Source organism: Aquarana catesbeiana, linkage group LG02, assembly GCF_042186555.1.
Source record: "Aquarana catesbeiana isolate 2022-GZ linkage group LG02, ASM4218655v1, whole genome shotgun sequence".
NCBI lineage: Eukaryota > Metazoa > Chordata > Amphibia > Anura > Ranidae > Aquarana > Aquarana catesbeiana.
In genome coordinates, this window is record NC_133325.1 from 518,271,307 (window position 1) to 518,286,649 (window position 15,343).

The 15,343-nt window shown below is 43.0% G+C and overlaps 1 protein-coding gene across 2 annotated transcripts in view; it reads right to left on the reverse strand.

Moving 5' to 3' along the window:
* The window catches only part of MFSD4A (major facilitator superfamily domain containing 4A), a 217,474-nt gene that overhangs the window by 33,272 nt on the left and 168,859 nt on the right, over positions 1-15,343 (reverse strand). For both annotated transcript variants that reach the window (XM_073615798.1, XM_073615799.1), the window contains exon 8: positions 3,387-3,457. In XM_073615798.1, coding sequence (XP_073471899.1) covers positions 3,387-3,457 — 71 coding nt within the window. The remainder of the gene's footprint in view (positions 1-3,386; positions 3,458-15,343) is intronic.

Below are 15,343 nucleotides of genomic sequence, written 5' to 3' on the forward strand. Positions count from 1 at the left end.
GATACTGACATCACACATGTAGGCGTGTATACAGATCCTAAATGACAGCCCAGTCCCTCCCTCCTCCTCCATGCCCAGTAACTAAAAAAAAGAACACAGTGGGTTGGATGTCACCTCCTTGATGGGTGATCCGCCTCCCATAACAGCATGAGCACACAGGCTGTAGTGGAAATCTCCTCCTACCTGAATACTCAGCACTCGGGCAGACCCTGCAGTTTATCTCCCGTGGCTGTGGTATACAGATCAGACAAAAAGTATATAGTGGCAGTATTTTAATGTAAAAAGATTTATAAGCTGTGGAGGGGGGGGGGTGAACTATTTTCATATTACTGGGTTAAATAACACTTGAATATCGTGTTAGAGATTTTTTTTTCTTCTTGCTCAGCAGTAGGAGTGGATTCTTGGCATACACTGTGTGACAGCTGATTGGAGGAAAGGTACACACCCCCACTCCACCTAGGCAAAAGAAGGAAGAAATGTGCAGGTTGGTTTTATCTCGGTTGTCAGAGAACCTGTCAGAAGTTATAATGCTGATAACAGAAGAACGAAGCAACAGAAAGACACAGGACTTGGGGTTTTGGAGAGAGATAAGAAAACACTACAGATATATGTACTTAGGTCAAATTTCATGAATCAGGTTTATATCCACTTTAAACATCATTTTCTGAAGAACAACACATATTAGGTTCTTGACCAAAAAATCTAGCCAGTCAACAATGTTCTGACTCTTTCCCTCACCAGGATGGGAAGCAGGCTCAGGATGGAAACTTGGAGATAGAAATTATTGAGTTTTTATGATCGTTTGTCTGGGCAGCCTGATGTTAGTGACCCAGTTTTAATGGAATACAAGGATTAAATGAAAAGTAATACTTCCACTTTAATAGTAGATGGCAGCAATATGCTCCAGGTACTGCCACATTGTGTAGTTTCTTCTATATTGCCACATTTGGAGGCAGGACATTACAGTGAATGGTTGTTTTCCTATTCTTTAATAAATGGAACCTTGTGCTCGACCCTTGTCAATGCAATTTAAATTCACATTTCTAAAAAAATATACTGAGCACTTGAGCACTTATGGGTCCCATTGGTAAAAAAAAAAAAAAAAAAAAAACAACAATGGCAAAAAACTCCCATCCTGACCTGGCTTAGACGTGTTAACTGCTTCTCTTGCATTTAAGCTATATATATATATTTACACACACACACTAAAGTGCAAATACAAGATTATGTGCAAAAAAAAAAGTAACAATTTTTAAATAAATGTAAATTTAAATAAATTGTATGCAGAAAAAACATATAATATAATCACTATGAAAAAATTCATACAAAAAAAAAAAAAAGTGTCAAAGTTCATGTGTCCCAAGTAATATCAGTGCAGAAATGAAAAAATCTGTGTGAATCCTTCACAAATTCCGCTGTTGTGCACCAAACAAAAAAGTGCTCTCCACCACCGTAAGTACTAAAAAAAAAAAACCAAAGACCGATGCTGGTAAAATTATAAACCAGCTATTGTGCATAACTCTCTGGGAGTAATGATTTGCAGCTTAACAGCTCTCCACTCGGAGACCTCAAGGAGGATAGTTTCGTATGCTTCATAACTCAGATGGAGGAGGAAGAAAGTAAGCTCCCATAGCGTAAAACCAACTAAACCTCTTTGTTTAATATCAATCAGTACACTTACATGTGTATGTGTCTCTACTGACACAATTTCGCAGACAAAATCGAAGTCGAACCACCTCCAGCCGAAATGCCGAGCTGTGATTGTGAACCCAGCAAGCTTGGGGATGTCATGTCCAAGCCCCGCCCTACGCATTTCATCATCTGACATCCTCTAGCGGCGCTATGGGAGCTTTTCCTTTACTCTTTCTTCCTCCTCCACGTGAGCTATGAGGCATATGAAACTATCCTTTTAAGGTCACTTTTTAGTAGAGCACTGTGAAGCTGCAGATTGTTACTCCCAGAGAGTTATGTGCTGGTTTTTATTTTACCAGCATTGGTCTCTGGTGAGTTTATTTAGTACTTACAGTGGTGGAGAGCACTTGTTTGGTGAACACCAGAGGTATTTGTGAAGGATTCACACAATTGTCTTTATTTTTGCGTTTATATCACTTGGGACACTTATGAACTTTGTCACATTATTTTTTTTTTTGTATGAATTTTTTCATAGTGATTTTATATTATGTTTTTCCTAGATGAACTTTGCACATCTAAATAGTTATATTATTGATGTTTTTTGCATATAATCTTGTATCTCACAATGCACATAGCATTTTATTGTTATATATATATATATATATATATTTTTTTTTTTTCATTGCATTAACTGATGCTTTTTGATTTTTTTTTTGTACATATAGCACCTTGCACTTTCATATATTGTAGCTAGTATGATTCAGATATATTTTAAAGTGTTTTAACACATATCCTAGTGTAATGGTGAAAGCGCTGTCCATTTTCATACACTTTTATTGGTTTGATGGTTCACATCAAAATAGCAAAGCGGCTGCTTTTCTATTTTTCTATATCGTTTGATATTTTTTTTTCTATGGCTCAGTTCTGTATATTCCCTTTAAACCGCAATTAAAACCTAAAAGGGGCTGTATACCTTCCCTATGCCATTCAAATTAAAACAAACTGGTCTAGAGCTGGGCTTTTAAAGTCTAACTGTTTTTTATGGATTTAGAGGAAATGATAAGTCTTTCAACGTGTACTAGTTTAGAATGAATTAAAAATGGGTAAACCAGGTTTATAGTGTGTGTTCTAATCAATATTGCTTTCAGTCACAAAATGCTCCCACTGGTGGCACTTTTTTCAGTGATGTAATACAACGTAGTGTTGATGTATTGAAAATATCACAATTCTTATGCCGATAAGAGTCAATGGGATTGATTTACTAAAACTAGAGGGTGTAAAATCTGGTGCAGCTGAGCATGGTAGCCGATCAGCTTCTAACTTCAACTTGTTCAATTAAGCTTTGACAAAAAAACCTGCAAGCTGAATGGTTTCTATGCAGAGCTGCACCAGATTTTGCACTCTCCAGTTTTAGTAAATCAACCCCAATGTGTATACTTTAAAAATGCAGATAATTCCTATCCCTTTTGTATTGAACTGTATTGTAATTGTGCTGTCCCCCCTCTACATTGTAAAGCTCTGCGCAAACTCTTGGTGCTATGTAAATCCTGTAGAATAATAATAATAATAATTAAACTCTTATAAAAACTTTATTTTTTGTATGATCGAATTCTAATAGGTTGCAGTCATTATTTATCACAATTGATTCCTATTCATAACATTTCAGCCATTAGTACCAGTTAAATTCAAAAAGTGATATGAATAATAATGTTGGTTGCAACTTGCTATACTGTGTATAATTTGTTGTTTCTTACCATTCCTACTAGTATCTGAAGAACCATCTCGCCTATCCCAGCAGCGGTTACAAGAACTGTGGTGGCACAGCCTGCAGGTAAAAATAGAAATCTATATTTGGTTGTGGTTTAAGGCAGTAATTATTTACATGTAAACAGTGGGCCAAAGGCATATCTAAATATTTGAAAATTATATTAATAGTAAAGTTTCCTGCGGGAGACCTCATGATCCAGAAGATCCAGAGAATTTCTATGGATGCATTGAACCAGAACAATATAGATATAAAATATATCTTTAATAGGCCAAGTAGTTATAGTATTTTAGAAAGTTCAGATGGCATCTTCTATAGTCTGCTCGTCAGGTTTTCTCAAATACTCAAGGACCCAGGGCATCACAGCATGAGAACGGTAATGTGTTGAATTGTGGATGTATCCACCTGCAGCAAAGTAATATCCTCCACACATCAGGCACCAGCAAAATGTATAATATCCATTGCTTTGTTTAATGCTTTTGTGATTAGAGGTCATTGATGCCTAGATGTCCAGTCCAAATTATAAAAAAAAAAATGTTTTCAAATATATTGAAAGCAAAAAGTCTAGGTCAAAATACTTTGGCCCCATAAAAGATGATCAGAGGAAGCTGGTTACAAGTGACAAGAAGGCAGCTATATTAAATACATTCTTCTCCTCCATTTATACAAATGAAAAGGAGGGGGATAATAAACAAGACAGTAATGTTAACCACTTGCCGCCTGCCCACACCGTCGAAGGACGGTGGGATGGTGCGGCTCTCGTTCTGGCTGGACATTCTATGACGGTGCACCAGAGCGGCCGCAATCTGGGCTGCGCCGTGTTGCTAGGACATGGCGCGACCCTGATCTCTGTAAAGAGCCGGTGACGTGGCCCTTTAACCATGTGATCGGCTGTGTCGAATCGCTCTTGCCAGACCAAGCTTTTTTCATTCCATGAGAAGATAAGCTGTAATTTGTATAAAGGAAGGCCTGTGACAAATTTAAGTCTTTTAGCTTTGATGATATTGTATGTACTTGGATAGAAAACTGGTTGCCGGAGCGTGTCGGAGTGATTAATGGCATATTTTTTGAATGGTCGAGTTGTGAGCGGGATATCCCAGGGCTTTATCCTGAGACTAACTCTTAACTCCTTAAACTGTTCCTAAACAATATAGAGGTTCATGTAAATTGTTCTATCTTAGTGTTTGCTGATACAATGGTAAGTAGGGCAATAACTTAACAACAGGATATTGCTACTTTACAAGAACACCTAGGTAAAATAGAGGGGTGAGCACCTATATCACAGATGAGGTTTAATATTGAAAAATGTGAAGTAAAGCACTAGGGAGCTAAAGATCAGCATACAAGTTACTCACTAGGGGGGGAACCTCTGGGGGACTCAAGGATGGAAAAGGATCTGGGGGGTCCTAGTAGTTCAGACTCTCAGTAATGGCATGCAATGTCAAGCTACAGCAAGCAAGGCTAGCAGCCTATTAGCATGCATTAAAATGGTATTTACGTAAGAGATTAAACTATAATCCTATGACTATACGGAACTCTGGTTCAGCCACATCTTAAGTTTGCCATCCAGATCTAGTTAACAATCATGAGGAAGCATGTCCTTGAACTGGAGTGAGTCCAGAGAAGGGCAACAAAGCTAGTAAGAGGGATGGAGGACCGCTTTAATAAACCTATTGCTGGCTGTAAGGGATTAAAAACCCAACCATAATTATATATCTAACCATTATACTTCACCACCATAATCGAATGTAATTATTTTATTCTAGTATTATATGAAATCTCCAGCATTCTACTACTACCTTGGTGCTAGATGGGAGGATTAATGCAAACACACCTATTTGCACACTTCTGTTACACAACTTTCTGCTGCCCTTTTTTGGGGATGTTCTGGCTTAGAAGAACTCACCATGGGTCTGGAATTAAAGACCTCAAAACCAAATGAAAAGCCTGTTCGTGTGACGTTTTTCAAGGTAGTGCAATCCTAACTAAGACTAAAGGTCAATTCCTACGTATGTAATGACTGTCACATCTCCCGTGTCAGAGAATGGCAGCTGCAATGGAGGGGGGGGAGCACCATCAACGGGGGGGGGGGGGGGCGGGTTGGGTTATTTCAATGGGAGCTGTCTGATGTCATAGCTCCAGGAATTCAGAGCGAAGAGAGGAACGTTTTAAACCTCATCTGGAATACGCAGTTCAGTTTTGCACATCAATTCACAAAAAAGATATTGGAACTGGAGAAAGGTGCAGAGAAGGGCAACCAAACTGATAAGAGGCACGGAGGAGCTCAGCTATGAGGATAGATCAAGGGAACTAAATTCATTCTCTTTTGAGCTTAAGCAGTTGTAAAAGTTTGTTTTGTTTTTTGTTTTAAATTACAAACATGTTATACCTGCCTCTTCTGTACAAGGGTTTTGCACAGAGAAGCCCCGATCCTCCACTTCTGGGGTGCCCCAGCGGCGCTCCTGGCTCCTCCCCGCATCAAGCAACCCCCTCGGAGACCCGCATTCCAAGGGGACACCCGTACAGGCATGCTCTCAAGTCCTGCTACTGCGTCCATTGACACAGACAGCAGGACTCGGCCCCGCCCCCGGCTCTTGTGTTGCTGGATTTGATTGACAGCAGCGGGAGCCAGTGGCTGCAGCTGCTGTGCTCATCCCCGTTGATGGAACAATTGTGTTCAGGTAAGTAAAAGGGGGGGGGTCTGGGGGGCTGCTGCACTACAGAGAAAAACCTTGAGGGTTTTCATTCCCTTTAAGGGGGAATATGATCAACATGTATAAATACATAAGTGGGCCATATAGTCAGGACCGTCTTTATCATGGGGCAAAAGGGGCAGCTGCCCTGGGCCCTGCCATTTTCAGGGGGCTCGCTCTGACTGCAAACTGGGGTCCCATGATAACACTGCAGAGCAGCGAGCGCAGAGAAATACATCCGTGTATTTCCTGGCCAGCAGGGCGGGGGCGGGGCTGGGAGCTCCACTGCCACTCTGACCCCGCCCCATGCAGCCTGTATGCTCGGCGGCTCGGAGCTGAGATCGGAGTAGAAGCACTGAGAGCCCCATCTCCGGACCTCTGAGAGTCCCGCCCCCAGACCTTTGCGAGCCCTGCCTCTAGACCTCCTGAGGGCGCCACACCTGGACCTCCTGAGGGCCCTGCACCTGGACCCCTAAGGGCCCCACACCTGGACTTATGAGAGTGGGTGGTGAGCCCAGCTGGCTAGGTAGGTCCTTCTCTCCATAGAGTGCTTGTGGACTGTTTTCTCCTAACCCTGGCCTGTTTATGAACAGTATAGCTGTACACTGCTGATAGGTAAAATTTTTAAATGGTTACTTAGTTGATCACCCCCTGTATTAGATCCGCAGTCTCTGGTTATCTCCTGTACTAGATCCGCAGTCTCTAGGTATCACCTGTACTAGAGCGCAGTCTCTGGTTATCTCCTGTACTAGATTTTCAGTCTCTGGTTATCACCTGTACTAGATCCGCAGTCTCTGGTTATCTCCTGTACTCGATCCGCAGTCTCTGGTTATCTCCTGTATTAGATCTGCAGTCTCTGGTTATCTCCTGTACTACGGCCGCAGTCTCTGGTCATCTCCTGTACTAGATTTGCAGTCTCTGGTCATCTCCTGTACTAGATTTGCAGTCTCTGGTCATCTCCTGTACTAGATTTGCAGTCTCTGGTCATCTCCTGTACTAGATTTGCAGTCTCTGGTCATCTCCTGTACTAGATTTGCAGTCTCTGGTCATCTCCTGTACTAGATTTGCAGTCTCTGGTCATCTCCTGTACTAGATTTGCAGTCTCTGGTCATCTCCTGTACTAGATTTGCAGTCTCTGGTCATCTCCTGTACTAGATTTGCAGTCTCTGGTCATCTCCTGTACTAGATTTGCAATCTCTGGTTATCTCCTTTAGTATGTCTATCAGTGAGCAGTATTGATGTGCAGTAACCTCCAGCAATGAATGAGCAAGCAGAAATTGTGTGTTGTAACCTCTAGCAACCAGTCAGTGGGTGGTAATAATATGCTGTAACCTCTGTCAACCAATTGCAATTGCTGCCTGATCTACTGCAGTAAACTGATTTTGAGTCTTCCTGTCATTGTTATATGTCTAAGAGCGGTTGGGAGGCGCAAGAAAATGTTTGTCCACGGTCCAATCAATATTAAAGACAGCCCTGTGTATAGTAAACGTGGTGTTGAGTTATTCAGTTTAAGGTCATCACAGAAAACCAGGGGAAATATATTTAATCTCCAAATACAGAAAGGCTTATTCACAGTAATGCCCCGTACACACGGTCGGATTTTCTGATGGAAAATGTCCGATTGGAGCGTGTTGTCGGAAATTCCGACCGTGTGTGGGCTCCATCGGACATTTTCCATCGAATCCGGATTTCCAGCAAAATCCGTTGTCGGAAATTCCGATCGTGTGTACACAAATCCGACGGACAAAGTGCCACGCATGCTTAGAATAAATAAAGAGATGAAAGCTATTGGCCACTGCCCCGTTTATAGTCCCAACGTACGTGTTTTACGTCACCGCGTTTAGAACGATCGGATTTTCCGACAACTTTGTGTGACCGTGTATACACACGATCACACAAAGTTGTCGGAAAATCCGATCGTTCTAAACGCGGTGACGTAAAACACGTACGTCGGGACTATAAACGGGGCAGTGGCCAATAGCTTTCATCTCTCAAGACAAGTTTGAGCCAACATCCGTCGGAAAAAACCTAGGATTTTGTTGTCGGAATGTCCGAACAAAGTTCGACCGTGTGTACGGGGCATAAGAGCTATGAAAAATGTGGAATAGACTCCCTCAAGAGCTGGTTCTGGTCAGCTCAGTAGATTTCCTTTAAAAAAAGTCTGGAAGAGCACATGCGCGAGAGCTCGGGACCAGACGTGCTCTGAGTTAGCTCCGCACACTGCCGGCCCAGATAAGCAATTATTAGCACAGCGGACTGGGCTTAAACGCCAAAAATTGCTGGGACACACTCCCCCCTAGCTGGTGATGCAGCGACGGGCATCGGAACAGCCCAAGCGCAGGCCCTACAAGCAGCAGAAGCCGAACGGTGCGGCCTTCCCCTGGACTGAGGCCTCAGTCCAAGATGGCGCCGGAACGAGGGGAGCCACGAGGTGGCCTGGATACAGCAACAAACTTCGGCAGCAGACTCCTCAAAGCCACAGAGGCAGGCAGCCAAGAAGACCCAGCCGGACAACCACAGAGACCCCTACTCATCTCCATCCTGTGGAGACCTGGACACAGAACAACCGGGTGAGTCTCTATCAATGCCCCCATCCCCTGCCATATACAGGGACACCCCGGGGTCCTCCATGGACAGAAATATGGCAGAGATGACTGAGGTGACTGAATTAATCTTCAGCCAGTCAAGCCATGAAGGGGAACTGCCTGCACCTCCACCTATACCCTATGCTAGGGATGCTGTCCTATTAGCATGCTTCTCTGTAATGCTGCAGCAGGAACTATCTAAAGCATGCACTATTATAACAACTGATCTTAAACGGGACATTCAAGGCATAGGAGAGATTTGAAATGATTGAGACTAAGGTGGCGGAAACGGTTACTAAGGTTAACCAGAATTCCACAATGATAACAGATCTCCAGGGCAGATTAGATGAGGCGCATACAAAAATCGAGGATTTGGAAAAACTTTCTCGCAGATATAACGTGCGCCTAAGAGGGCTGCCAGAAACTCACACTGTACTAGAAGGAGCCATGAGGAAATTGATGAAAGAACTGATCCCTGACCTAACCGAACAATACATGGAAATTGACAGAATCCATCATGCCCTGACAGCTCCCAGGTCAGATGGCCTGCCACGCGATATAATAGTCAAGCTGCACTATTACCGCATAAAAGAGAAATTAATGCTAGCTGCCCGTAATAGGCCAGAATTGGCCCTATTTGGAACACCAATCTAGCCTTTCATGGATTTGGCCCCGTCTACCGTTCAAAAAAGGAGGAACATGAAGCCTCTGCTGCAACAGCTTATGAATCGACAGATAAAATACAGAAGGGCATTCCCATTTAAACTGTCTTTCACATACAAGGGCAAATCTCACTCCTTTTCTACATTTCAGGATGGTGAAGAATTATTGTTGGATCTGGGAATCCTCTCACGGGACCTCCAAACTGCCTCTCTATCACATCATGCAAACCGCCTTCTCTCCCCGCTCTGGAAAGTTGGCAACAAATCGTCGGCAAGAAGATCCTCTCCAATCACTTAAATCTAGTCGGACTTTACTTCCTTCCGTGTGAGGCCTGCTCGGGCCTGTTGCGGGCAGTGCATACGCCACTGTCATCCCGGTTGTAATCCATTGGATTAGCACAAAAGTTATGCTTTGATGCTTCTTGGATAGTTGTCCTAGAATTGACTGTTACGCTGTTTCTTGGTTTTGAGTTCTGACTGCCCCTCTATGGGGAAGAAGATCGGCCTTCCCTTATAGGTCCACATCTCCAAGGCAAGAAAGGCTGGGTTAAGACCGGCCTGCCCTGGTTTTTTGGGCCATGCAGGGGAAGGGTCTGGTTAGCCAGGGAAAAAGAGAAAGATAGGCAGCAGAATGTTAAACTGGTTTAGTTACCATTCGCTTTTATTTTATTTCTTGTTCTAATTTAGATTTTTTTTTTCTCCTTTAATGTATTTGAACTCTGGGTCGGGGTGCACACACATGGCCCCACTAGTGAAACTACCTCCCTCTACGGATGAAGGTACCCTCGCGAATTGAATTCCGGATGTTATCCCCGGAAAGGGTTTCGACCCAAAATTTAATTATTTATAGGATGTTTCTTATGCAGTGTTACCTGGGCCTAAGGCCAAATGCTCTTTCCCTTTTTTAATTTATTTATCTTTCCTTTCCCTTTCCTACCCTGGTTCCCGACTCCACGCTCTGACCCGGTGATCCGGCCAAAGATGAGGTTGCTGAAAGTATCATCTGACCCTGAACATTGTATGAATCAAGGTGAGTGCACACTGCCCTACCACGATGGCTAAGGTTTACCTTACACAGCACTCTGTGGTTACCCAAAACGTCCACGGTTTTAACTCCCCTATTAAAAGAAATAAGGCCTTTCAATATTACCACCACTCACAACGAGTGGAGGTCCTCTTACTGCAGGGAACTCATTTTTCCAAAACCTCGGCGCCTAGATGCCTAAACACTAAATAGCCACAGTTTTATTTATCCTCTGGTCCGGTAAAAAAGGGAGGGGTAGCGATCTGTTTCTCAAAACGGACCCCGTTTACACCCATAACTATAGTCAAGGATAAAATTGGTCGATATATTATGGCAGTGGGACGCTTGCATAACCAATTGGTCTCCTTTATATCTTACTATGCCCCGAATTCTGGACAGGTGGAGTTCTTTAGTAAGATGCTTAAAACAGTGATGCCCAAGGTGCAGGGGCGGGTGGTCATGGGAGGCGACCGTAACATTCCTTTAGATTGGACCACGGACAAATTGGACCCTGCTAAAACGATTTTTAAACGAGCTCCCAACAGTAGCAGCAAAGTGGTGTGCCTATTACACATATATGACCTGATTGATGCCTGGCGGGAAACAAACCTCTCTACTAGAGATTACACACATTATTCACAGGCTCATCGCACTTATTTCCGCAAAGAACACTTTTTCGTGCACACATTGTTACTTCCGGCCATAATGTCAGTAAGCATTCTGTCCATTCCCTGGTCAGATCACTCCCCGATTAAATTGTTGTTGTCTGGCCTTTGGTCTAATCCGCGCCCTTCACCTTGGCGTTTAAATGCAGGTTTATTAAATGACCCCATAATATATGCAGAACTCGAGAAGGAGTTGCAGGCATACTTTCGGGAGAATTCTTCTCCTACTATGTCCCTGGCGATAATTTAGGCAGCACACAAGGCTACTCTACGAGGTAAACTTATCCAATTAGCGACCAGAGCCAAACGAATCCGGGAACAGACGATTAAACAACTAGAAATTGACCTTGACAAACTTATGCAAGAACAAAGTCTGGCTCCTCAGGTTGACATTAAACATCGGATTGATGATGCTAGATTAGCACTGAACCTGAGTCTAACCACCCAAGCAGAGAAATGCATATGTTGGTCGAGACATAAATATTAAACTATGGGTGACAAGCCAACCACAATGTTGGCTAGGAAGTTAGTACCCCGTATACAGACGGCTACTTTGCCTAAATTGAGACTATCCACGGTACATCCTACACAAAACCCTGAAAATATCATTCGGAATTCATAAGTTCTACACTAAACTGTACAGTAAGCCAGATCATTACTCACTCATGCAAGCGGAAGCCTTTTTTAGGGAGGTTCCACTACCTCAGCTCGCAAAAACTCATGTAGAACTCATGGATAAAGAATTCACAGCAGCGGAAATTAAAATGGCGGTAAAAACTATTCATCCCTCTCAAGCCCCAGGCCCGGACAGATTCTCGGGTCATTACTATAGGAAATACCAAGACATATTGCTCCCCCATATGTGCTCCTATTTTAATGACCTGAGAAAGGGTGACAATATCCCAAGACACGAGAATGCAGCATACATCCATGTTATACCGAAACCGGGAGAAAGATCATGGCGAATGTGCCAATTACCGCCTTATTTCTCTGATAAACGTTACTTAAAAATAATGACAAAAATACTCGCCTTTAGATTAAATTCCTTTCTTCCACAATACATTCATCCCGACCAGGCAGGCTTTGTCCCAGGCTGCCAAACATCAGACCAGACCCGCAGAATCATTGACATCATTTCAGCCATCCATTCTGACTGGGGCTATAAAGGTCCCAGATGGGGATTGCTGCTTTTGTTGGACATCCACAAGGCGTTCGATTCCCTGTCCTGGGAATATCTGTTTGAAGCCTTACCCCGTTACAGATTTGGCGAGCGCTTTGTGGATCTCCTTCAAATATTATATGCATCGCCAACAGCATCTTTAATGCTTAAGGGATACTTTTCCCAGTCCTTAAATATTTGTAGGGGGACTAGACGAGGATGCCCCCTATCCCCACTGCTTTTCGTTCTAGCAATGGAACCATTCACAATTAGGATTCGCACCTGTCCAGATAGTAAGGGTATAGAATGTGGTGATAGGGAACACAATGCATACTTTTTGCAGACATCTTGATGGTCGGCTCCTATCACCTCCCTCCCCAATCTATATGCAATATTGCAACCATTTTCAGCTACCTCAGGGCTTAGGATTAACCACGATAAATCAAAGGCATTGAATGTCTCCCTGCAGGCCTCTATTCAGAAAGCCCTTGAACAGTCCCATAAATTCCACTGGGAACCGGTAGCCCTACCATATCTAGGAATAAATTTTACCCCTTCCTATACTCACAGAACTACCCAGTGCTGTATAGACGTTTAATAACTAACCTGTCCAGATGGCAGGTTCACACACCGTCGTGGTTCGGTAGATTGCATGCTATAAAAATGAATATTCTTCCAAGAATCCTGTACTTGTTTCGCACTTCACCAGTGGCACTCAAAAGAACAGATCTGTTGTTATTTCAAAAAAAGCTTTTACAGTATGTATGGGGTGACAAGAGGCCCAGGGTGAACAGGCGCACACTCTTCACACCTAAACAGAAGGAAGGTCTTGGACTCCCTGACCTGCAAAAGTACATCTATGGGGCCCAATTGGCCCAACTCACTAAATTCCACTCCAAACAACCCCAGACAATCTGGATGGCTATAGAATCATATTCCTGCCATCCCAAACCAATCTCGCGTATGATGTGGTTACCAATGAAGGAAAGGCCGACGATTTTGTGCCCTTCCCTTTCTTTATCCTTAAGTATTTGAGATAGACTGGTCTGGACTAGCCCCCCTTTTGCAAAATGGAAAGTTCACCCCGGGTCTCACCCCCTCTGTGTTTGAATGGTGGTCAAATAAAGGTCTTTTGCGAATTGCAGATCTCTGAGATCACAAGGGGATGCTATCAAAACAATTGCTGATAGAAAAATACCAACTACCGGACTCAGAGCTTTTTAGATACAACCAAATCTACCATTATATGCAGACCCTTTCACGAGAAGGGGACCTTACAACTATGTCACCCATGGAAAATATGTGTCGCCAATTTGATAAAATTCAAGGCCATATATACTATCTTGACATATACCAATGTAAAACTGCCTTATATGACCCAATGGGAACTAGATATCCAGGAAAACCTGGAAATTGAGGAATGGCATTCGTTGGCACAGGCTGCTTCCAGATCACTGATTAACACGTCAATAATCAAAGCAAATGACAAGGTTTTATTAAGGTGCTATTTGGTGCCGACCAGACTGGCCACTTTTATTCCCGAGGCATCTTCCAAGTGCTTTCGGGGCTGTGGTCAGGAAGGAACGGTTTATCATATCTGGTGGTGGGTTATCCGTGATTATAAGGAATGTTTCTCCGTTTGAGAAAATCATACACTGTTAAAATCAATGCCATGGTCCTTACTTTGTATTGTGAAAATCATTGAAAGATAAAAAAAAGCCTGGATTCTTTCCTAAATGTATATGGTATAACTGGGTACTATCATTAATAGGTAAAGTTGATCCAGGGAATATCCAATTGCGTCTCGGAGGAACAGGAAAGAATTTTTTCCCCTGCTGGAGCAAATTGGATCATGCTTTGATGTGTTTTTTTTTTTTTTTTTTGCCTTCCTATGGATCCTCTGGATTTTTTTTTTTTTTTGGTTGAACTAGATGGACTTGTTTCTTTTTACAACCTGGCTAACTATGTAAACTACACTTAGGCCAGTTGCACATGGGTGTAATTATTTACTGATGTATATACAGAAAGATTCTGTACCTAAAGCGTAAATGAAATATAGTATCTTTAGAGTCATATGTAGAGTCCAAATTGATACCAAGAGGAAAGGATTATCCCTGCTGAACACCTCAGAAATGAATGTTTTCTAAAAATCTGTCAAGAAGAGGCAATCCAACACGGTATATATGTTGTAAATGAAAGAGAGAAGTACAACAAGGTGCATGACACCTTGTGGACTTAACTAATAGTAACACATTTTACAAAGTGGCTGAGTTCCTGCAGTTCATCTCTAAAGTATATCTAAACTGTGTGGGGGCTATCACCATAATGTGCAAGTATGCACATCATTCTTGCACATTATAGCACCCTTACGTCCCAGAGTGTCCTCCTCCAGCAATGCAACATATGCAATCCTCTTCAAGGAGTTATAATAAACCTATAGTATGTGGCCGCAACCTCTGGTAAGCGACTTGTGTGCTCACTAATTTGGTGGAGGTGCACTGAAGTGGCTGAAAATAGACAGTGGGATATCTGCATTGATCTTTGAAATCCAAATGAGGAAACAGTGGTGAAGTTACACACCAGGTGGTATTATACCCCTGCTGAATTACACAAATTCTTCCCCCCTGTTTCAGAGAACTGCTTCAGAGGCTGCCCAGAGAAGGGGACTCACATACACATCTTCTGGAGTTGTATTGCTCTTAGAGACTTTTGGCAAAGAGTGACTTCTAAGGTGGCTGAAATCACGGGGCCCGGACTACGCTTACCCATCAGATGTGCCTATTCTTTGCAGACATCCCTGGAACCTCCCCCCCCGAACAGAAATTATCCCATACACTTTTCAGTGCAGTCCACTGGTCCATAGCCCTATTCTGGCGTTCCCCTGGGGTCCCCTGGGATCAGGTCCTTAAACGAATGGCTGCTATCCAACTCATGGAGAAGGTCTTTCACACGATCATGGATACCATGCACGTCTACGAGCTGAAGTGGAGTCCCTGGTCCCCTTGGTCTCCCATATTCCTCCTTTCTTGAACTAATTGGGCACCCGCACCTGAAGTAACTGTACCAACAGCAAATCACAAATCGTTTTCCAGTAAACTATAGAGTATTATCTCTCTGACTCTGAGTCCCTTTTTTCTTTTCAGTTTTTCTTTTACTTT